The sequence below is a fragment of the Lithobates pipiens genome, unplaced genomic scaffold (genome assembly GCF_037356315.1).
Source record: "Lithobates pipiens isolate NorthernLeopardFrog02 unplaced genomic scaffold, aLitPip1_a1.2 Scaffold_3, whole genome shotgun sequence".
Lineage (NCBI taxonomy): Eukaryota > Metazoa > Chordata > Amphibia > Anura > Ranidae > Lithobates > Lithobates pipiens.
This window is the reverse complement of record NW_027507790.1, coordinates 181,160,808-181,184,881: the sequence shown is the minus strand read 5'-3', so window position 1 is coordinate 181,184,881 and position 24,074 is coordinate 181,160,808. Positions and strand designations below refer to the sequence as shown.

Here is a 24,074-nt window from a genome sequence, read left to right as displayed (position 1 = left end):
GACAACATTCATGTAACATATCAGTTGCTAAATTTTCACCTTTTGACTTTACAAAATTTCCATGGAGCACAGCCAGCAGTTCATAACTGTAAAGATATGTTGTAGCACTTTTCTAACCTCCCTTTGCAATGCCTGCCATACATTATTTTGCTTGCACACAGTACAGGTGTACTACAAAGTTCACCCATTGTCTCCACACTGTATTAATAAGGACCCATTAATTATAAATGGCATCCAAACTAAATCTAACATCCAAATGCAACTTTAATAGAAACAAGTTTCTGTGTGAATATCAGAAAAAAAAAACATTCTGTTTATTGGGTTTCTATAACTCTTCATCATAAATTCAGCACAAAGGCCCAAAATTGAAGAATTGGTCAGGTCTAATCATTTTAGAAGCTCTTTGTTGCTTTACTCGTAGACTCTTACTCATAGACTTACTTATAGAATTCTCTCAAGATCTTCTTTAATATTCACCAAAAATACACATCAATTAAAAAAAATAGTAATTTTAGATGTGGCCACATTTTCCTGAGTCTTGTGGTCATTTTGTTGGTCTGTAGATGCAGAGTATAACGAGTGTCAAAAATGTAATATCACTGCAAGTTTTCACTGCACGTACATGAATGTTTATGCATACAGTGCCTTGAAAAAGTATTAATACCCCTTTAAATTTTCCATATTTTGTCATGTTACAACCAGAAACTTAAATGTAATTTATTGGAATTTTGTGTGATATACCAACACAAAGTGGCACATAATTGTGAAGTGGAAGGAAAATGATAAATGTTTTACATTTTTTTTTACAAATAAATATCTGAAAAGTGTGGCATGCATATATATTTAGACCCCTTTACTCTGATACCCCTAACTAAAATCTAGTGGAACCCTTTGCCCTCTAAAGTCACTTAATTAGTAAATAGAGAGTGCACCTGTGTGTAATTTAATCTCAGTATACAAATACAGCTGTACTGTGAAGCCCTAAGAGGTTTGTTAGAAAACCTTAGTGAACAAACAGCATCGTGAAGGCCAAGGAACACGCAAGACAGGTCAAGGATAAAGTTGTGGAGAAGTTTAAAGCAGGGTTAGGTTATACAAAAAATATCCCAAGCTTTGAACATCTCACGGAGCACTGTTCAACCCATCATCCGAAATTGGAAAGAGTATGGCACAACTGCAAACCTACCAAGACATGGCCGTCCACCTAAACTGACAGGCAAGGCAAGGAGAGCATTAATTAGAGAAGCAGCCAAGAGGCCCATGGTAACTCTGGAGGAGCTGCAGAGATCCACAGCTCAGGTGGGAGAATCTGTCCACAGGACAACTATTAGCAGTGCACTCCACAAATCTGGCCTTTATGGAAGAGTGGCAAGAAGAAAGCCATTGTTGAAAGAAAGCCATACGAAGTTCAGTTTGCAGCTTGTGAGAAGCCATGTGGGGGATACAGCTAACATGTGGGAGAAGGTGCTCTGGTCAGATGAGACCATAATTGAACTTTTTGGCCTAAAAGCAAAATGCTATGTGTGGTGGAAACCTAACACTGCACACGCCATCCCCACCGCATGGTGGTGGCAGCATCATGTTGTGGGGATGCTTTTCTTCAGCAGGGACAGGGAAGCTGGTCAGAGTTGATGGGAAGATGGAAGGAGCCAAATACAGGGCAATCTTATAAGAAAACATGTTAGGGTCTGCAAAAGACTTGAGACTGGGGTGGAGGTTTGCCTTCCAGCAGGACAATGACTCTAAACAAACAGCCAGAGCTACAATGGAATGGTTTAGATCAAAGTATATTTATGTTCTAGAATGGCCCAGTCAAAGTCCAGGCCTAAATCCAATTGAGAATCTGGGGCAAGACTTGAAAATTGCTGTTCACAGACACTCTCCATCCAATCTAACAGAGCTTGAGCTCTTGAGAATGGGCAAAAAGTTCACTCTCTAGATGTGCAAAGCCAGTAGAGACATACTCCAAAAGACTTGGGGGGGAGGGGGGGGGCTGAATACAAATACATGCAACATTTTTCACATATTTATTTGTAAACAATTGGGAAGACCCTTTATCATTTTCCTACCACTTCACAATTGTGTGCCACTTTGTGTTGGTCTATCACATTACATTCCAATAAAATACTTTTACGTTTTGGTCGTAACATGACAATATGTGGAAAATTTCAAGGGGTATGAATACTTATTCAAAGCAATGTATGTAGAAGGGATGCCAGCTGTCTCAGGGGGGAAACAGCAATAATCAGCCCAGAAAAGCCAATTCTTCTCTGATTAGGTTCAGTGAGGGGGAAAAGGACATATGTTGTTCATTCTTAATTGAATTGAATTTATATTGTACAGTACAGTACATTTCACAATTTGTTGTCACTTAAAACTATGTTATGCATATTTATGTTTTTAAACATATGAAAGTGAGCAACCTGTAAGTGTATTTTCTCCAGGATGTTTCTCATCCCTGTTTATCTTGTAGACCTGGAAAAAACAATTGAAAAATAAATGGTAAGTCAGTTAGCTTTATCTGTTTATTTTTACTTTGATGATCACTTAGTGATCGCTGAGCACTTAGATGCATTTTTAGTGGTCAATGAGCACCTTGATGATCACTTGGTGGTCACTTTACTTACTGTAACACTTTGTTTACTGAAAATGTTGATGATCATTTTAGTGTTCACTTAGTGGCCTCTGATTACTTTGATGATCACTGTGATGATCGCTTGGTCTCTTAGCACTGCTGATCATCAGATGGTCACTGACCACTAATTACTTTATAAAGAATTTTTATGTTCTTGGAAATACCAAGCTAGGAAGGAAAAAAAAAGTAAGAGCGCATTTCATGAATATAATTTACCCCATTTAAGAGCAAGTTTCATGCATTTGGATTATTTTTTACATTTTTACACAGTTAATAATTCCTTGCAAAGGAAGATGAGCAATCTTATTGGATGGAACTGTGCTGCCCTGAAAAGACAGAAGCTTCTGTTACAGGCTTTATTTCCTGCTGCTACACATTTTAAATGTTATAAACCATTTTTTCTCCTGAAAACAAAACAAAAGCTCAAGGAAATAATCATTTTAAACCCCTATCAGATAATTTTTTACTGTCTGTGTCCTGCCAGGGAAATTTCTCTCTACTTCCTGTTCTAAAAACATAACAGGAGGTGAGATTAAATCTCTTAAAGAGAATGGAATTCCCATCTTAGATAGTTATAACAGAAACAGATGTACATACCCATGGGAGGGGTTACCCTCACCTCTAGCTCTGCTTGCTCTGGTGACACCTCAAAATGATTTCCCCCCACTTTCTGCCTCTGTGATAATGGACAGCCAAAGAGAGGTTTAGGCTCCTTCATGGGGACACAGACAGCAATAAAAAAAGACAAAGGGTCTCATCTTTCTCTATCCAAAGCTAAACAAAAATGTTTCCATACACGTTAAGCCTACGGAGGTTTTAGAATTTTTATTAACAGGAGATACAGCGGAAAAAATAAGTATTGAACACATCCCCATTTTTTTAGGTACGGTAAATATATTTCTAAAGGTGCTATTGACATTCAATTTTCACCATATGTCAGTAACAACCCATGCAATCCATACATATAAGGAAATCAAGTCCAGAAATTAAGTTATGTGTAATAAAATGGAATGACACAGGGAAAAAGTATTGAACACATGAAGAAAGGGAGGTGCAAAAGACATGGAAAGCCAAGACACCAGCTGAATCTGTCAATAATTAGAAAGCAATCCTGCCCCTGAAAATTAATATCAGCTGGTTTAGTCTCAACGGTTGGCCTATAAAAAAGGTCCTATTACCAAGGTGTCACACAAAAAACATCCCATGATAGGCAAGAGCAAAGAGCTCTCTCAAGACCTTTGCAAGCTTATTGTTGCATAACATACTTATGGCATTGGTTACAGAAGGATTTCTAAACTTCTGAATGTTCCAGTGGGCACTGTTAGTGCCATAATACAGAAGTGGAAAGAACATAATTTCACCATAAACTGGCCACGACCAGGTGCTCCTTGCAAAATTTCTGCCAGAGTGAAAAGAATTATCAGAAGAGTTGTCCAAGAGCCAAGTACCACTTGTAGAGAGCTTCGGAAAGACCTGGAATTAGCAGATACAATTGTTTCAAAGAAAACTATAAGTAATGCACTTAAATACCAAGGTCTGTACGCACGCTCACCATGCAAGACTCCACTGCTGAAGAAAAAGCATGTTGAAGCTCATTTAACATTTGCTGCACAGCACTTAGACAAGCCTGTGAAATACTGGGAGAATATAGTCTGGTCAGATGAGACCAAAATTGAACGCCTTGGAAGCCATAATACACACCATGTTTGGAGGTCAAATGGCCCTGCACATCACCCCAAAACTACCCCTATACCAACAGTGAGGTTTGGAGGTGGGAACATCATGGTGTGGGGCTGTTTTTCAGCATACAGTACTGGCAAACTTCATATCATTGAAGGAAGGATGAATGGAAAAATGTACCAAGCCATTCTTGATAAAATAAAAATAAAATCTGCTGCCATCTACCAGGATGATGAAGATGAAACAAGGGTGGACATTTAATCAAAACAATGATGGCAAACACAAAGCCAAAGAAACTCTCAACTGGTTTCAAAGAAATAAATTAAAGCTGCTAGAATGGCCCAGCCAATCACCTGACTTGAATCCAATAGAAAATCTATGGAAATAACTAAAGAGCAGAGTTTATAGAAGAGGCCCATGGAACCTTCAAGATGTGGAGACTGTGGAAACTGCCAGACTTCATGCTTCCTTTCCAGAGACAATGAACAGTCTTTTGCAAGCTCTGTTTTTGTCCTTTTATTGGAGAGGTACAACTTGGATAGGGATATGGGATAATTGCCATCATATTTAAAGATTCCAATACACTTTGAATAAAGTTAGAGCCTGAAGATTGAATGTGCATAATAGACTAGATATAAATCTTCCCCTGCATCTCCATGAAGACACTCCTCCTGCATCTCCATACAGACTACTGTTTCTAAGAGTTTTCCATCCATCAATTTTTGACAGTGTAAAAGCAAGGGTCTTAGATCTCTTCGCCTCCTGCCCAAACTTGCTTCTTCATGTACAGACTTCATTCCTCTTGCACAAACTTGTAGTTGATAATTGAAGTATGACACATCCTCTTCTATTGGGTAGTATGAACTCACTCTGAATAAGCCCCTCTACTGGCTCTGGTGGCTCGCTGCTACTAGGTCTGAGGCCTGCAGAACCTCTCTGAAGGCCCAGTAGATTAAAAGCTTGTCTTCTAGGAAATGGACTACTGCTCCCAGCCAGCCCAACTTGCAAATCATGTGCCCTCCAGCCACACCAATTTGACACAGATCCCCACAGTCGCTTTTCTGATCCAGGACTCCTCATCATCCACCGTGCATGATAAAGACGCTAATGACTGTGTAGAAGCAGAGTTCCCTCACAGATTCCCTGGCACCTCCAGCCATCCACTGTGGTAACACTCACCAACCTTCCAGCCCTGAGTCCTTGATGAGGAACTTGTCCGGACCATGCATTCTTGACACTTGTGGTGACAGAGACATTGCCAATGACCATGTAGAGGCAATGTTCCTTCACAGCTCTCCCCGGGCCTCCTCCTGCAATCGGTACACCCCCCCAGATGGGGGTGTCCTCCTGCAGCTGTCTAGCACTCCATTCCTCACTTCACCCAGTCGACTCTCTCCCCCCCGTGACATGTGACCTCAGCTTATATATGAGGCCATTCCCCTTGCATTACTGATGGGGATTGGTTAGGGCTCACACACAAGTTGCGTGCCACTCCAGTTCTAGAACATTCTCCTCAGAAACAGTGGAGGCACCTCAGAACTGATGTGCAGGTGGTCACACTGACCACTCCCAGCCCCCAGATCAAAACAGACAGGCCTAGCATACAGCATAGGCCTGCCTAAATGTGCTTATGCTGGATAACCTAGTAAAAATAAACCTTACTAGCACCTACCTATTGGTAGAGGGTGCTACATGAAGTATTAAATACATTTCAGTTAGCATGTTCAATACTTTTTCCCTGTGTCATTCCATTATATTACACATAACTTAATTTGTGAACGTATATGTTTTGGTTTCTTCTTTGTATGTATGGATTGCATGGGTTGTTACCGACATGTGGTAAAAATTTCATGTCAATAGAGCTTTTAGAAATATATTTACCTAGACAAATGTTCAATACTTATTTTACCCCCTGTATATAGAAGATTGGGCATTAATTATGTTTGCTTGGCCTAGGTCACTCTTCAGTGTTCATGCAAAGTAAAGTACAAAGCTCTTTATGGAGGTGTAGCGTGAAACTTAACTGTATTTATGGGAAGAGATTTCAAGTAATAGACATATCAGTATACATACTAGACAAATTCAGCTGGCCCTTATTCAATGTTTCAAACATGCAGGCCAACTTTGTGATTGGTTTCACAGTGCGATGCTAATCTGTTCTGAAGTTGTAAAACAGACAATACAGAAGCTTAATATCTGGCTTGCAGTGAGATTGGTGGATTTTTGCTAACAAAAGAAAGCTGCTATTTGACATCAATTACAGCCTTCCCATACCTGACACGGTCCATTTGGAACAACTGCTTTTGAACTGTTTTTATATTTTGTGATATATTGAAGGACTATTTATGTAGTTAGTATTATCCCCAAGAGATTTATTGAGGATTACAGACATATGTGCATCTCTTGACTCATCTAGAGAGAAAAAGATTGTGGACTTTCAAACCTCAAGATCTATTTCAATTTATTTTCTAAAAATTGGAATAAGGTTGAGTTTGATGATTGGGATTTATACAGTTTCTTGAATTAGTGAAATAGTGTTCTTCTTGTTCAATGCATTTAATACCTAAGGCAGGCCATAGATGGTGCGAATTCCGCACGATTCCCCCATTAACATATTCTCCTGCTGAGCAATTGTTTTCTCTCGACATGATGACTAGTTCTTTGCCCTATGCTTGTCTTTTTGGGTGCATTTTCTACAGGTTGGGTCCTTTCTAAAGTCACCCACAAGTTTACGGTTGGAAAACTATTTTCTTGGAGAAGTGGAGATAACTTTAAAAAAGAAAATCAAGGTTAAAAGTGGAGCTCCACCCAAAAAGGGAAGCTCCGCTTATCTGCTTCTGCCTCCGTTGCCACATTTGGCACCTTTTGGGGGGGAGCAGATACTTGTCATAGTGAGGTACTCTCTCCCACTTCCGGGTAACATCACTGCAATCTTTGAGTGGCTATCTATGCAATTTCCGGCCCCTCCTCCTCCCCCCGCCTTCTAGGAGACACACAGGTCCCAGAAGACAGCAGGACCATTCAGAAAGCGCAGAGCGACTCGTGCGTGCGCAGTAGGAATTAGGCTGTGAAGCTGCAAGGCTTCACTTCCTGTTTCCCTTAGTGAAGATGCCGGTGTAACGACATACTCAGTGACCCATCACAGGTTGCTACGGAAGTGACTTTCTGTTGCCGCCATCTTGCTACACCCCACACTCGCCCACAGTAAGGATACACTAAGAAGGGAGAAAGCGGACATCTTGTTACACCCACCGGAGTTTTGCATTTTACACGTATTTATAACAGTAAAGTCAGATTGTATAGTGAAATACAGGACTTAAAACTCCGTCTGACTCCTTAGAGCTTGAATATTAAAAGCAGTGGCAACCCTGCTCATCTCACATGTTTGCTAATCTGACAGAAGTTCGCTGCTTTTAAAATTCAACATCTAAGCAGTCAGATGGAGTTCTAAGTCCTGTATTTCACTATAGAAACTAATTTTACTGTTATAAATACGTCTAAAATACAAAACTCCAGTGGGGGTAACAACATGTACGCTTACCCCTTTCTTAGTGTATCTGTGGACGAGTGTGGGGTGTAGCAAGATGGCGGTGACAGAACGTCACTTCCGTAGCATACTGCGATGGGTCGCCGAATATGTCGTTACACCGGCGCCTGCACTCGGAGCCAATGGGCAAATTGTTTTCTGGTGCCGACATCGCGGGATCCCAGGACAGGTAAGTGTCCTTATATTACAAGTCAGCAGTTGCAGTATTGTAGCTGCTGACTTTTAATCCCCCCCCCCCCAGGTTGGAACTCCTTTTTAAGTTAATTTAAAACGTATATATTAACACAAGATTTCTGGCTTTTAATTGGTACTATAATATAAATATATTTATTTGTTCATATCTATTGTTTTGATAACTGTGTGATATTGTAATATTCTGATGAAGAGAATAGCTACTTTTCCTTCCTTTTTTTCCTCTAAAAGAAGTTGATCGTGTTTCCTTAATCCAAAAATGTGTTTCTCTGTAAACGCACTGCATCATGGAAAATGTATGAATCCGATGTAACGGTCAGTTCACACCATCAAAAACATCAAATAAATGGGCTGAAATCTCACTGCACCCAGATGACATGTGAATCGCACAGGGGATCCATGGTGTGAACTGGCCCTTAGACTCTCTTTATGGTAATGGGGTTCCCACAGTTTACTCTCAAATGCATCATAAAACCAAAATAAGATTTGCAGCAAAGTGGGAATAACTGGAGAGATAGTGTCCCAAGCTATCACTCCTCTTCAATAAAATAGTTTTTTGTGATACAAAGATATTTAATTCCTTATTTTACATTTTGTTAAGAACAAATTTGAAGTATTTTGTGAGTTAAGTTCTTTTAAATGGTGGCTCACTTTGTAGAACATATGTTTTAAAAGTTTTTATTTACGTCAGATTTCATCATTTCCTGTTTATGGTTTGTATGGTCTAAACAAACAAGCTTAAAGCGGAACTTCAGTACTTTGTTCATCTTTCCATCTATTAAATCTTCTGTCCTTGTTGCTTTAACTTTGGATAGTAAAACATTTTTTGTCTGCCAGTAAATACCTTATACAACCCACTTCCTGTTTCTTGTCTGGAAAAAAAAGCCTAGGCTTATGACATCATACACAGCTCTCTCTCTCACTCTCATGAGAATTTGCCAGAAAGGTAGGGGGTGAGTCATATGAGGTCCAATGAGAGCTGCAGAGCTAGAGGTGTGTCTGTGTAAATCTAAGTGAACAGGCAACAGCTTCAGCTGCCAACAATTAAAATTATTGCAGCCAGACCCAGTGGAGGGAGATTTATGCAGCATATTTGGCAAATACAGAATCACAGTATATATAAAATAATATGCAAAGTGGTTGGAGGGAAGCTTCAGAGTGGCAAACTTTTTTTTTTTACAAATTATGTGAGCAGACTACAGTTCCTCTTTAAGGTAACTGAGGTTTGAGACAAACCTAAGAATGAGATATCATGTTCTACCAGGCTATCCCACAAATGGACACTTTCTACTTCCATATCGCAGAAGTATAAAAATCTGAAAATAAAAAATGTTGTGTCCATCAATTCTGAGGTTTGCCATTATTTCTAAGCATAGAGGGCTGCTTTCTTATTTTTAAACTTAAAAAATTAGGTTGGCTTGATGCATAAGGCTTGGCCCCAGTAGATCTGATTATAGATTAGATATCGGGGTAGAATGCTGTTGGTTACTCAATGATGGTTGTCACTATCTGACTTTGGATTGTGCACTATTAAAGTGGATGTAAACACTATTTTTTTTTATATTTTATGTCATAATGTAGACTATACGATTTCCTATCATTTGAGGCCAGTCTTGCCACAAAGAGTTAATCCAGCTCTGAGCAATCCTCTTTTATTGTTCAGTGAGATAAATCTTGACAAACTGGAAAAAAATCTAGAAAAACTTTGTCAAATCCTCCCCCTTGCTGTGAGTGACAGGTGATTTACATATCTCGCGCACTCGCCTAAGAGACATGCATTATTTTTTAATTTCCTCCCACTCCTTTCTTCTGCTGCTCTGCAAGGATTGGCTATTCCACACCTCAGCATGATTTGGCATGCTGAAGTCATGTGGGGACTTTTCTGTGTTTTGACTGGATGTTAGCGATCATAGCAGAAGTTCAGTGTAACAAATACACAGGAGAAAATGCATGTTGATAAGGGGAGTGTAGAGGTGGGCGGGGTGTCTACTGACCTCACGACTCCACCCACCAAGCCCTGGAAAACAGACCCACCCACAAAATCGCCATTTATTCGGGTCTCATAGCAGACAGAGGGGAGACATTTGACAGATAAGTATACATGCAGGAGGCATGTATATCCTTCTAGATAACCAATATTGCAGTAGTTTAGAAAGGATGAGATTGGGTTTACATCCACTTTAATGCTCTATTGGCACTATCATTTCTGTTTTCAGCCACTAGGTGGGGTTGTATGTTCTCTTTAGTGAGCTCTATGCAGTTGGATGCTCAAATTGCCTAAATGTTTTCTACTGTTTTGTACATTACAACTTTGCATTCTTTTGTGTTTATGGAACATGTATGCTTGAATGTGTTCAAATAAATCTGTTTAAAAAAAAAAAAGAATGTAAAAAATGAGTGAAATGCACCATCACTCAATATATTATTTCAAAAGCCTGTTTCTTCCCCTGAGAAAGAGTTGGTGAAGAAAGGAGAGTTTCGGCAGAGCTAAAGATATTTTGAAATTCGCATATCCCTTTATTAAGAATAATAGGCTTGATCAATGTTGGCCATTGATGAGCTAGGCTACTGAACCAAACACCTCAAAGACATTTTCCACCAAATGTTCTGCTATTTAAAGAAAACATGTCATAATAGCTCACACAACAAAAGCAGTTTTACTTCTGATGGACTATGGTTTATTTACTGGTTCTAATTACTGGTTTTAGAGCAATCACATTACTCAGAGTGAAGCAGAACCTTTTCAGCTTCTATGATTAGAAAGAAAAGCTGAAAATCCTATGACTGGTTATTTGCTTGTAAGTGCTAAAGTGGTTTCACAGGTATGAATCCATTGAATACTGGAGCTATATGTATATAAGAAGGACAGATGATATAGCATTAATGCATTCGACAATAAAAAAGTATTAATACCTAAATTCATTCCCTTCAGAAAATGTGAAAAAATAATATCACTCGATCCTTTGTTGCAATCAAATAACCCTCTATGGCTTGATAACAAAACTGCATGGTAAATTAAAAAGTGAAGACATGGGTTGATTTTCTAAAGAAAAGTAGACTGCGCACTTTACAAAGTACAGTTGCCCTCTGCAAGTGCTGTTGCTCCAGAGCTTAATTTTATGAGCAGAAGCTCTGCTGACTTCAATCATCCAATCACGTGCAAGCAAAAATGCTGTTTTTTTTTTTCTTCTATTTTCCTTGCATGTGATTGTTTGCAATGTGAAGTTGTACCTCATTTACTAAGCTCCCGAGCAACTGCACTTGCAGAGGGCAACTGTACTTTGCACAGTGCACAGTCAACCTGCCTTTAGTAAATCAACCCCATGGAAACAAATCTGGTTTCATTCTGCACAGACATATTAAATCGGTCTTACCTGTTTATTGTTGTCGCTGCCACTGCAAAGCTTCTTGATGGACACAAAATGTCTAATTTTCCTAGAAATGTAAACAGACAATTAGCCAATTACACCCTACTAGTTATCAACAATTCCATGCACATGACAATGGTACTGTAGACCGTTGTCTTATATTAATTTTATGCATATTTTTGTAGGAAAAAAAGAGAAAATGTCATGTCAGCGAATCAATATAAAGTTTAGCCAAAATGAGAAGAAAACCAAAATTTTATGGCAAAGGCCATTTGGTATCAGTGAACAGCATGGCACTGTTTAAAACAGCGCTATTCTACATTTATGCCTCATGCACTAAAAACTTAATTTTTATACTCTGACCTTCACTTTTATTAGAGCAACTGTACAGGGTCTCTAAACATGACTTTTCATGAGTTGGAGCCAGTACACTCTGTAAAGTAAATGATGCGGTCAGACACTCTGCCCTTCTCTACATGTCTGTGTGAGGACACTTGTGATGAGATGTGTGGCTGTTACTTAGCTCTGCAAGCACAGACGACTGGAGATGAGAGGGAAAAAGCTGATTTCCTAGTTACAAATCAGAAGTGTGGTACAGGACTATAAATTAGATAAAAATGTAAGAGACCTAAATTGGCCTTTAAAGTTAATCTCCTCTTTTCCCTGCATACTCCTAATATACCTTTAGGCCAGGTTCACAATGGGGTCCGATGCGTTCCTGTTCTGTTTCAGGGGCGAATCGGGTCAGGATTTTTGCCTGAATTCTACCTGAAACAAAGCCAAAAGATGCAGGGGACCCTTTTCCATTGCGGACCGCGGCTGCTCCAGAGGTCCATCGAGAGCCAGTCACAGTCTCCTGTCATGCGAATTTGAATAAGTGTGAACCCAGCCTTACTAATCACTTTGAATTTGCTGATGTTTTTATGTTACGGTAACCACAAAAGAGGTCTAAAATGGTAAAATGAAGATAAATATTTCCACTTTAAACTGAAATATCACATTTTCTCTTCTGATCCTGTCCTTTTTTTTTAAACCTGGTGACCCAGTATATCCCCCAGTTCACTGAGGACTCCGTCTGTTGAATATAGCATTAATAAGTGATCTCTAGAAAACTGCAACTAAAATCATTAAAGGAAAAAAGGGTTTCTTAAATGTAATTTTAGTCTACTTGATGATGTCTACTCACCCTCCTTGACCGACTACAGGAGTGACTCTTACATGCTGCTGAATGCTGTCACCTGATTTCCGTCTTGCATAATAAATCCCTTGCCATTCCTTTCAGAAAAGTAAATAAAAGTAAGTATAAGTAACAAAAAGTTAAATAGAAGTGGTAACATCTTCACTTTAAGCTGTAGACATTTTGCTTTTGGTGCAGACTCGTAGTTATGACAGCTTGTTGTATGAGATCCTCCGTCTTTTTTAGTAAAGTAGTACAAGGAACAATATTGTGCAAAATGCAATCAGCCACATAAACAAACAGGGTTTAAGTTCACAGGAGTCAGATCATTGAATAATATGTTGCGTGGTTGCATTTATTACATTACTCTAATGCCCCGTACACACGGTTGGATTTTCAGATGGAAAATGTTCGATGGGAGCTTTTTGTTGGAAATTCCGACAGTGTGTAGGCTCCATCGGACATTTTCCATCGGAATTTCTGTTGCATAAAATTTGAGATCTGGTTCTCAAATTTTCCGACAACAAAATCCATTGTTGGAAATTCTGATTGTGTGTACAAAATTCCAACGCACAAAGTTCCACGCATGCTCGGAATCAACCGGCTATTGAACTTAATTTTTCTCAGCTTATTGTACGTGTTGTACGTCACCGTGTTCTTGACGTTCGCAATTTCCGACCAACTTTGTGTGACCATATGTATGCAAGACAAGTTGGAGCCAACATCCGTCTGAAAAAATCCATGGATTTTGTTGTTGGAATGTCCGATCAATGTCCGATCGCGTGTACGGGGCATAAAGCTGGCCAAAGACAGATAGAATTCAGAAAATTCTCAGAACATAAAATGTTGTTCAAAAGATTTAATTTGCTTTTAACATTTCATTTTGAAATGAATGGACTTTACTGAACTAAAACCACATGCGCTGTTAAATATTTGTTCATTCAAGAAAAAATTTCCATCCTCCTTCTTAAGATTTGACCCATTAATGATTAAAAAGACCATTCATAGAACATTCTTTTCGTAGGAATTTTCCAAATTCTACCCATCTATGGCCAGCTTTACTGGTTTACTGAATACAGGTTGAACAGGCATTTGGATGACAATTTTAGAAGGATATTAAAATATTGCGTTTTGATGCAGCCAATACCATCTGTGTGCTTACCTTTCCCTTTTTGATGCATGTATTAATGGTATCTAAAAGGTCTGCTCGGTTCTTGTCACTCTTTGGCAATTCTATCAGTTCTTTGCCCAGGAGTTCCTCTTTGGTATAGCCCATCATCCGCTCAAAAGCTGGATTAACATACTGACAAGTTATAAGTACTTAGAACTGTGAAGTTATTAAGTGCTTGCATAAAAATAAAAATAATAATTATAATAATTAAAGCTAAGCAAATTTCAAAGAATCTGGTTTATTATGTCAATCTTTTTTTGGAGTGGTAGAGTATTTTGTTAGTTATACCCTTTATTGGTTAACTTAAAGTAGACCTATAATCAACTTCTTTTCATATTGGATAGAATAGGGGAGGGTTATAACACCTGTCAGTTTTTTTCTGCCATCTGTGTCTTATTTGGGGAAATTTCCTTTTACTTGTTCCATAGCAAAAACAGGAAGTGAGAAGAACCTTGGGGCCCCCCAAATCACCAGAACTAGTGCCGCCATTGGAAGATTTCCCCTTAATTACTACTCTGGGGACAGCCCAAAATGTGATATTTTATTTTACCTTTACTTTCAATAATAATAAACAGAATAAATAAAGAGGGTAATCTCCCTAACCAGAGGTAGAGGTAGAACTGACAGGTATTGTAATCCATATGCACCCAAAACTTAAAAACTAAAGAAAAAGTTTTGCCTTAGGTTATACTTTAGTTTTTTTTTAAGATGCAACCCTTAGATTCCTTCTCCAGGTTCTATAAATCCATGCTTTAAATATATATATATATATATATATATATATATATATATATATATTATTTTTTTTTTACCTAAATGTTGTTTTCTTGTTTTCTTCTTCTTCTTTCTTTCTATGTTGGTCGGCCTTACAGTAGGTCATGTGACTTTTTACAGTGATTGAAAAATCTTATTTTTTTTTCTATAAAAATAACAAACATGTTATACTTACCTGCTCTGTGCAGTGCACCCCAACAGATTTGTCAGAAAACCTTTACTTTACTTTCAGAATCAACATTTTCTATGGGACACTATACTACAAAATACTCCCACAAATGCGGGCCATTGATTGCAACCAAGATTTGTTAATTTGCACACATTTCAGGTGAGTCTAACTATTCATTAAAGAGGCCACCCGAAAAAAAATATTAAAAGCCAGCAGCTACAAATACTACAGCTGCTGACCTTTAATAAATGAACACTTACCTTTCCTGGAGTCCAGCGATGTCGGCAGCCATTCTTGGTGAGGGAGTCAGGAAGTGAAGCGTTGGGGCTTTACTTCCCGGTTCCCTACTGCGTATGCGTGAGTCGCGCAGCACAATGAGAATTCTCCACGCTGTCTCTGGGACCCGTGTGTGTCCCAGCAGACAGCGCGGCAGGACAGGAAGAGGCATAGACTCCCATGGGAGTCTATGCCTGGAAGTGGGTGGAAAAACCTGTCTTAGACAGGTATCTGCACCCCCCTCCCCCCTGAAAGGTGCCAACTGTGGCACCGGAGGGGGGAGGGATCCGATGAGCAGAAGTTCCACTTTAGGGTGGAACTCTGCTTTAAACAGATGTCCAGTAGACAGTTGATTATAAAAGGGCGTTACTTAACAAAAAAAAACCCTTTCCCATTTCATGCTGTCAGCAATGGCAGAACATGGAAAATAAATGTCACAAGGCCTGAGAAAAAATATTATTTCTTTACACAAGAAAGGTGAAGGCTGCAAGAAGATCAGCAAAGCTTTACTTATCAGTCAGAATACTGTAGCAAAAGTGATACAAAATTAAACATGATGGAACGTCATAGAGACGTCCAGGCCATCCACAAAAGTTAACACCTCGACAGCAGCGTCTTGTGATGAGAAGGGTTGAAGAAATCGCCATGAAAGTTTACTGTAGCTAGCTAAAAGAAGTAGAAAGCCAAACTGGGGTGATTTTTCCCCGTATACAGCATCACTGCTGAGGAATGGCATGCATGGGTGTCGTCCACGAAGGAAGTCTCTCCTCAAAAAAGCCCACCTAGAATATGCCAGGGCCCATGTTGAAAAAGAAGAAGACTACTGGGACTCTGTACTCTGGAGTGATGAGACCAAGATACATGATTTTTTAACTGGTGGCTTTAGAATTGTATGGCATTGCAAAGGTGAGGAGTACAAAGAAAAATGCATGGTGCCTACAGTGAAACATGGTGATGGCAGTGTCCTTCTGTGGGGCTGCATGAGTGCTGCTGGTGTCGGGGAGCTGAATTTTATTGATGGTATAATGAATTCACAGATTTCTCTATATTGAAAGAGAAGATACTACCATCACTCCCTGACCTTGTTCGTCGACCCTAGGGTTCCACCAGAGGTTGCTAGGATATTCCTGAGCAATTTCTGCCTCTCAGATACGTAACCACGTTCACCAATGATCTTTTCAACAATCTGTCATGAAGGGGGGGGGACTTTTTCACACTGACCACAAGTGTAAGGGGAAGTCTTCCTTCGTCATGCTAATTGACCCTGAGCTGTAGAAATAGTATTATCTGCAGCAGTTCCATGTGACTGGAACGTTATTTCAAGGCTTACTCCACATTAAAAAGGCTGAGAAAGACTGGTCTAGAAGGAAGGAGATTGTTCATGGTGGGCATCATCAGTAATAGTGTTCAATAATGGTCCAAGAAACTGGAAAGACACACCACCGTGGCATGTCCTGCTGAACTACAGGCTCTGATATGTGTTGCATAGCAGTGTAGATATGAATACAGTACAAACCTTTGTGACAGAGAAATACTTCTCATATATATGTACGTGTGTAGTCAGGTGTTAGCTGGAACTACCTTTAATCTTTTTTGAGTGGCATTTATCTCATTACAACCACGCTTATCTACTCTCGTGGCTGTGCCAGGTCTCTTGTCAAACTTCTGAAAGTAATATACTCCAACAATAAACATGACCATACTTGAACACTACTAATTGCATAAATAACTTATCTGTACCTGTATCACATGTTCTTCACTTGTAATCTCTATGGCTTCTTGGCAGTGTTCTAATGCTGTAAATATTGAATTGCAGGACCTACAACAAACACACAGTCAATGATTATTATTAAGTTATGCACAAAAGAGGCTTTCACGTCGAAAATTGATATAGACGCATTAATGGAAACCTCCCACTGGCCAAACTCACTTTAATACAAGTTATTTAACTTCCTAAGATCAATATCACTGTAGAGTAGAATATCCAGCCAAAAAAGAAGTAATGCAATTTAATGTGTGGAGATTGTTATTGTCTCTTTAAAACTGATGTTTGCAAAATATAAAGAACAACTCTAAGGCCGCGTACACACGGTCGGATTGTCTGTCCAACTTAGTCCGCTGAACCGTGTTTCAGCGGACAATACGCTCGTGTGTGGGCTTCAGCTGACTTTTTCAGCGGACTGTCTGAACGAACAAAGTCTTACGTAATTTCCGTAATTTTGTCCGTTCAAACTTGGTTTTGTCCGTCCAAACTTGGTTTCAGCGGACAGTCCGCTCGTGTGTAGGCAAGTTGGACGGACTAAGTATGGCGCATGCTCAGAAAGGATTTACACGGCCGAAGGTTGCATTGCAGTGTATAGGACGTCGTTTTTCTAGTCCCGTCGTACGTGCTGTACACGTCATCACGCACGCTTTCAGCGGACTGTCTGCTCATCGTGTGTGGTCAAGTCCGTTCATTCAAATTTTGAACGGACTGTCTGTCGGATTGTCTGACGAACTTAGTTGGGCAGACAATCCGCCCGTGTGTACGCGGCCTAAGTCACACAAACTCAGTCCCTGACATCTAAAATGCTGTACATGTGGTAATGTCAGTGAACCCACTCCATTAAGCTTTATATTATCCATAGCACCCAACTCCTGCAAGCTTTGCACTGTTTTCCTGGGTAGGATTGCAGATTTATGAGATAACATATACTGACATAGACATATCCTGATATTTTGAGGTCCTTTTTGTAAACAGCAGCACCATTATCTACATATTAAACTGCAACTTATGTATGACATTCTAAAAAATCCAATTATGGGGATGCACAAGCCCCATAGTAAACAAAAACTTCCTTTACCTTCCCTGAGCCAAAACATCCTTCATGTGTGTCTCACATGCCCCCTCTCCCCAACAATACAGCCTACAGTGGAAGGGTTTCAGCATACGAAACAGTGCTGTCAATCTAAAATGCCATAGGGAGGAATTGGTATGCCCAGGTGCTAGATTACTCTGACACTGCCTACACAAGAGTGGCACCTCTGCTCTGATTTCAGGAGTGGAACAGCATCATTGCCACACTAAAAGCTGCATTTGGTGGACTTTACTTGCAGGCTCTCCAAGTATTTGTAGGATGTTTTTCTTCCAATAGCAAAACCTTTATGGTTTTAGGGGGAGAGGACTGCTTACCCATTTACAGGTACAGCATATAGAAATTTGGGCTGCGTGGATTTTGCTAGCTAAAGACCTTTGACAATATCACAGGCCAGGTGACCTGCGTCAGTTTACTATTGGTTAAGAACCAATAAATTGTAACCTTTTGTGAGAGAATAATGGAGCCTACCATGTCCCTGCTCCATGCAGATGCTTGGTTTCAATGCTGTTTTAAAAGCTGACATGGACAATGTATAGAGATAAGGAATTCTTAAGCTTTTCTGCCACTTGTATAAAGCATTCGTCCTATGAGTTTGTGACTTAAAATCAGAAACATAGTCAGGAGGCCAGCAATGACATCCCCCAATACTTCTTTCATGACAGGTTAATTTTAGACTGTAAAGCAAACATCTAAATACTTTAATTGGCCCATGATAGCATTAAGGGGAATAGGATGTCTCAGTTTGTCATTAAAGAGCACGATTAATGACTGAGTTTATGCAAGAATATGAATATTTGGTCATAAATAATTCATACTTGTACGGGCTTACTTATTGAGTGTATATATATTATATAACCAAAAGTATGAGATGCCTGCCTTTACATGCAAATTAACTTTAATGGCATCCCAGTCTTAGTTCGTAGGGTTCAGTATTGAGCTGGCCCACCCTTTGCAGCTATAACAGTTTCAACTCTTCTGGGAAGGCTGCCCACAAGGTTTAGGAGTGTGTCTATGGGGAAATTTGACCATTCTTCCAGAACCGTATTTGTGAGGTCCAGCACTAAAGTGGACGAGAAGGCCAGGCTTGCAGTCTTCACTCTAATTCATCTCAAAGGGTCAGGCCAGTCAAGTTCCTCCACCCCAAACTCGCTCATCCTTGTCTTTATGGACCTTGCTTTGTGCACTGGTGTGCAATCATGTTGGAACAGAAAGGGGCCATCCCCAAACTGTTCCCACAAAGTTGGGAGCATGAAATTGGCCAAAATGTCTTGGTATGCCGATTCCTTAAGAGTTTCCTTCACTGCTACTAAGGGACCAATCCCAACTTCTGAAAAACAACTCCACAAAATAATCCCCCCTCCATCAACTAATAACTAATCTCCCACATACATCTTGTTATAGGCGCCCTGAATTTGACAAGCATCCATTATGCTGGTCATACTGCATTCATATTAACATAATTTTCAACAAGAATATGCATACATACCTCAGTTTGAAGTGTGAGCGCACCTCCCCGTGTTCTATCTGGATAAGCTCATTGTAACAGGCAATCATACTGTTTTTCTCATAAAATCTCTGCAAAATATATTAATAAATTGCTGCTTGTTTTAAAATGACAGTATTCATAAACATTCACTACAGTTAAACTACAGCTTTGTTGGGAATGAGCCAACTGCATCTTTGCATGCTGCGTTGCCTAGTTGTCTTGACCGCTGTGTCTGGTGTTTAAACAATAGGCATAACAAAAATAGCTGATATGGATTTTTTACAGCCATACGTGGCACATTATTGGTTGTAGCAAACACTCAAACCACTTTTGCTGGAATAATCTATGTGTGCGGGTAATCCAACTTTAGACTTCTGCCAGCATAGTGAGCCATTCACTAAAGCAGAAAATCTGATTTTAGAGGATGTTCTTTGCACAGAACTAGAAGCTACAAAAAGTCTTGTTTAGCCAATGTGCGTCTTACATCAATGGTTTCAAAAAAGTCGAGTTTTCCTTTAAAAAAGGCTTTTCAGTTTCTATAGGGTTAGTACCCCTTTCAGGTTGCTATTGCTGCTTAGGTTATTTGCCTTCTTTATGTTTCCTAATGATCATTGTTACCAGGACTGAAAATAAAGAAAATTCTATAATTTGGAGTTGTCACCAGAATAGTAACATCTTCCAACTGAGACGTGTGTTGTTGAGACAACTGTCTAAAGCAGCCTTTCTCATCAATGGGGTCCTCCAGGGGTTGCAAGGTGTTCCTTGAGCTATGAGCAATGATAGATCTTGATCTCCCACCAATACTGGCCATCAATGTTAGGGGGCTATTTTTCACTGGCATCCAATGTAAGGAGACACTTTTACACTTACCAGCAATGCAAGAGGGTGCTTTTCGATGGACCTCTAGTGTAGTATTTTCACAGTCTGTTTTTTTCTGGAAATTATTATTATTCATTTCTTTTTATGAATATTGAAAATTATTTTGTCATGTAGAGCAAGTGGGTATTAAAAATGATCCACACTGTGGGGTTGATTTACTAAGATTGGAGAATGCAAAATCTGATGCAGCTGTGCATGGTGGCCAATCAGCTTCTAACTTCAGCATGTTCAATTAAGCTTTTACCAAAACAATGGAAGTTGATTGGTTTCTAAGCAAGCAGAGCTGCAATAGAAATATTAAAATGTAACATGACATAGTCTAGCATGGCTTTCTTTATATGTTCAAAAAATATATTACATAGATATTTAGTAAATTTGTTTCTCAACCTGTCGTTGATCTTTCAACCTTATTATTTACCACTTGTCTATTGCAGGAAGATCAAAGACAAGCTGTGAACCAAATTTGCATGTAATATATTTTTGACCGTATAAAAGAATCCATGCTGGGCTATGTCATGTTACATTATTAATGTTTTATATGAATTGAATAAATCAATGACATTTTAACAGTAGTGTATATGTAATATATTGTCAGACACCTTTAAAGTCCCATGTACGGTGGATTTATTTGTTATTTTGTAATTTTAGGGATGGTGGTGCCTATTTGGGCAAATCTGGCAATATACTGTATATGTATATGTATATGTCTCAATAGACCACTTTTTATTTTTATGGTATCGGTCTATTGCATTTTTCTCTTTCTTCTTTTATTACCCTTTATTATAGCAACATATAACACAGCACTCTATTTTAACTATTAATAGGTGGGAAATTACTGGCTCAGGTTGATGTCCTTAAAAAACGGAAGGCCAAGCAGTCCTTCACCCAATGGCTTGGTGCCCTAGTGTTTACTATATTAGTTAAAGTTAAATCTTATATTATAATGGTTTTCACTTGCCCAGGGGTATTCCTGCCTGAACCTTTCTCTGGGCCTATAATGTTGACCTGAAATAAGGCCCATTTTTGGTCCAGCCTCTTATAGAAATATAGTGTCATATGTTAGGCTACATGGGAATCTTCATGGTTGATAATTTTGATGTCGTTTCTCATACTTGCTTTGATGTCGTTACTTTCATACTTGTCCATGGATGGACCCCCCCCCCCCCCATTCTCCACATATGTTATGGTTGTCACTGTTTGTATATTGACTATGCTGATAGTTCTATTTTTGTACTTGACTTTGTTTACTTACAATGTTCTATTACTATTTGAAATCTTAATAAAAAGATTGAAACAGAAAAAAAGGGAGGGGAGAGCAGTCCTTCACCCCTAGTATTATGTTTATAGAAGCAGAAGGAAGGGGAGAGTATCCCACCACTATTTTACTATTGTAACAATCTTGTGAATGCTACCTGGAGGAATAGGGTGACAGCTTTCCAAACTGTCCATTTTTGTGACCTTTTTAGAGTAAATGTAGGTTGAGGGAGATCAGATCCTGCACAACTGGCTTTAAAGTCTATGACCTGCCTAAGCCCAATGAAGATCTGAAAATTATTCCTAAGTCACCATTTTTTGGTACAGACTACAATATCTAGAATGGTTAAATGTCCTCACCCTGTTAAATCCAGCATGCAGGAGAGGAAGAACTGACGTTTCTTCTTGATCAGATGCTCTGCAACAAAACAGAACTATTCCTATGAATACATACTATTTATACTTAAAGCAGTAGTAAACTCTCGCTATACACCTGTACCTCCAGATAAGCTTACAGTAAGGCTTCCCTGTCCATACAATGAATGTTTCCTAAATGTGCAACCTTTAGAAGATATTCCGATCAACAAAAGCCAATTATATCACTGGCACATGCACATTCAGGGCACGCAGAGTGTGTCATGGAATTCAGAGCACCATGCGGCGATTGTGACTTCTATGTGCATGCACAGGAGTGATGTCCATGTGACTCGGTCATTCAGGAGACCTTAGTGTGCAAACCCTCAAGAAAGACTGGGTGAAGATGGAAGCACTGGCAGCGGTGACAGTGCACCACTGGAGGGCTTCTTTTGAAAGGTACGTTTGTCATACTGTGCTAGATGTACTATTGATTTAAAGTGGAATTCCAGCTAAACACTTAACTAGCCTCAAATCTGTCTCCCTTACCCCTAAAACCTATGCCCCCAGTCCATATAAGTGTTAAGAAGACTTTGGAAGACCTCACAGAATTTTGACATATTTTATAAAGAAATGGTGGAAGAGAAGGACTTTGGACTTTGCCACATATTATTTATTCTATGTTGAATTTTGCGGTACATCCTTTTTGAATATGATAAATGTGACTATAGAGTCACATGTGGGAGGAGGTCAGATGGGGACCGGAGGAGGACAGATGGGAACCAGAGGAGCACACAGAGAGCCAGGGAGGACCCAGGGGGACCCGGAGGATGACCTAGAGGGTAAAGAGGATCGGGACCCAGAGCTGGACATGGAGAGTTGGGAGAATGCAGGGGGACACAGAGGATAACACAGAAGGGGATGTGAGGACGAAACCAGACCTGGAGCAGGACACGGGGAGCACAGAGGAGGACTTAGAGAAGGACCCGGGGAGCACAGAGGGGGGACAGCCGGGGATGATTGGTGCAGCTGTGGAGGCAGTTACAAGCACTGATCTCCCTGACAGAGGGGGAGGAGGATAAGCGGCTGTTAGAAAAGCTATACAGGGAGATCGGTGCTTGTAACTGCCCCCACTGTCGCACAATCATCCCTGAGGCTTCCCATGTATTGGGTCCGTGCAACCCTTCTCGCTGGGTGTTTGGTGTGCTCCTGTACTTTTAAGGAGGGGTGGGCTCCCATTCAGTCCACCTGCTCTCATCTATCCATCAGAATGCACGTGCCTCCACTGCAGGAACACTTATATTTTATTGTAAGGACCACAGATACCAGGGTGCCTTGACGTGGCTCACGCAAGCGTTTGCAAATGCGTGTGGACTAAACCCCTGTTTTTAACGCATACTGTTAGACAGGTCAATTTGGTTGTCTGTGAGCTGGTGGTAAGTAGTCTTCGGTTTTTTTCCTGGTCATTCCCCAGACATTGTTGTTACCTGTTTTTAGCCTTCCAATGCCGCTTACTGCGATATCCAGCTATAGATGAGGGCGGTGGCAAGTTTTTGTTATCACGTGAGTGTTTGTATTGGTCTAGCAGTGCACCAACACCTTTGCTGCCATTGTGCTCTCGCTGGGTGTTTGGTGTGCTGCTGTACCTTTAAGGAGGGGTAGGCTCCCCTTCAGTCCACCTGCTCTCATCTATCCATCAGAATGCATGTGCCTCCACTGCGGGGACACTTAAATTTTAGTGTTAGGACCACAGATACCAGGGTGCCTTGACGTGGCTCTGTGGCTCACGCATGCGTTTGCAAATGTGTGCGGACTAAACCCCTGTTCTTAATGCATATTGTTAGACAGGTCATTTTGGTTGTCTGCGAGCTGGTGGTAAGTAGGCTTTGGTTTTTTCCTGGGCATTCCCCAGACATTGTTGTTACTTCTTTAAATGGAATCTGTTGCTTTGTCCTCTATGTATAAAGTACATGTTCACTAAGGCAAAACTGTAACCTGAAAACTAAAAAATTGGGAGCAGGGAGGATTTTTTTTTGTTACTACATAAGAGGCATACTATATCTCTTCTACAATGAAGGCTTCTTACCTTCTTCCTCACAATCTTCTTTACACTGTACACTGAGCTGCATATGCATAGCTCAGTGTAAAATTCTGGCAAATGTCCGATCCTGGGACAAATAAAGTCCCATGCATATGCAAGGGAGTTATGCCTTTCCATGCTGGCCAATCAAGATGGTTGAAGACCTCAAACATG

General features: G+C 39.9%; 1 protein-coding gene across 1 annotated transcript in view; it reads right to left on the bottom strand.

Moving 5' to 3' along the window:
- PDE8B (phosphodiesterase 8B) overlaps positions 1 to 24,074 on the bottom strand; it is a 218,345-nt gene that overhangs the window by 41,215 nt on the left and 153,056 nt on the right. Inside the window, exons 5-11 of the mRNA XM_077462583.1 lie at positions 21,827 to 21,884; positions 19,334 to 19,422; positions 16,730 to 16,808; positions 13,762 to 13,902; positions 12,609 to 12,697; positions 11,429 to 11,489; positions 2,424 to 2,475 (exon numbers count right to left, since the gene is read on the bottom strand). Of these exons, the coding sequence (XP_077318709.1) occupies positions 2,424 to 2,475; positions 11,429 to 11,489; positions 12,609 to 12,697; positions 13,762 to 13,902; positions 16,730 to 16,808; positions 19,334 to 19,422; positions 21,827 to 21,884 (569 nt within the window). The remainder of the gene's footprint in view (positions 1 to 2,423; positions 2,476 to 11,428; positions 11,490 to 12,608; positions 12,698 to 13,761; positions 13,903 to 16,729; positions 16,809 to 19,333; positions 19,423 to 21,826; positions 21,885 to 24,074) is intronic.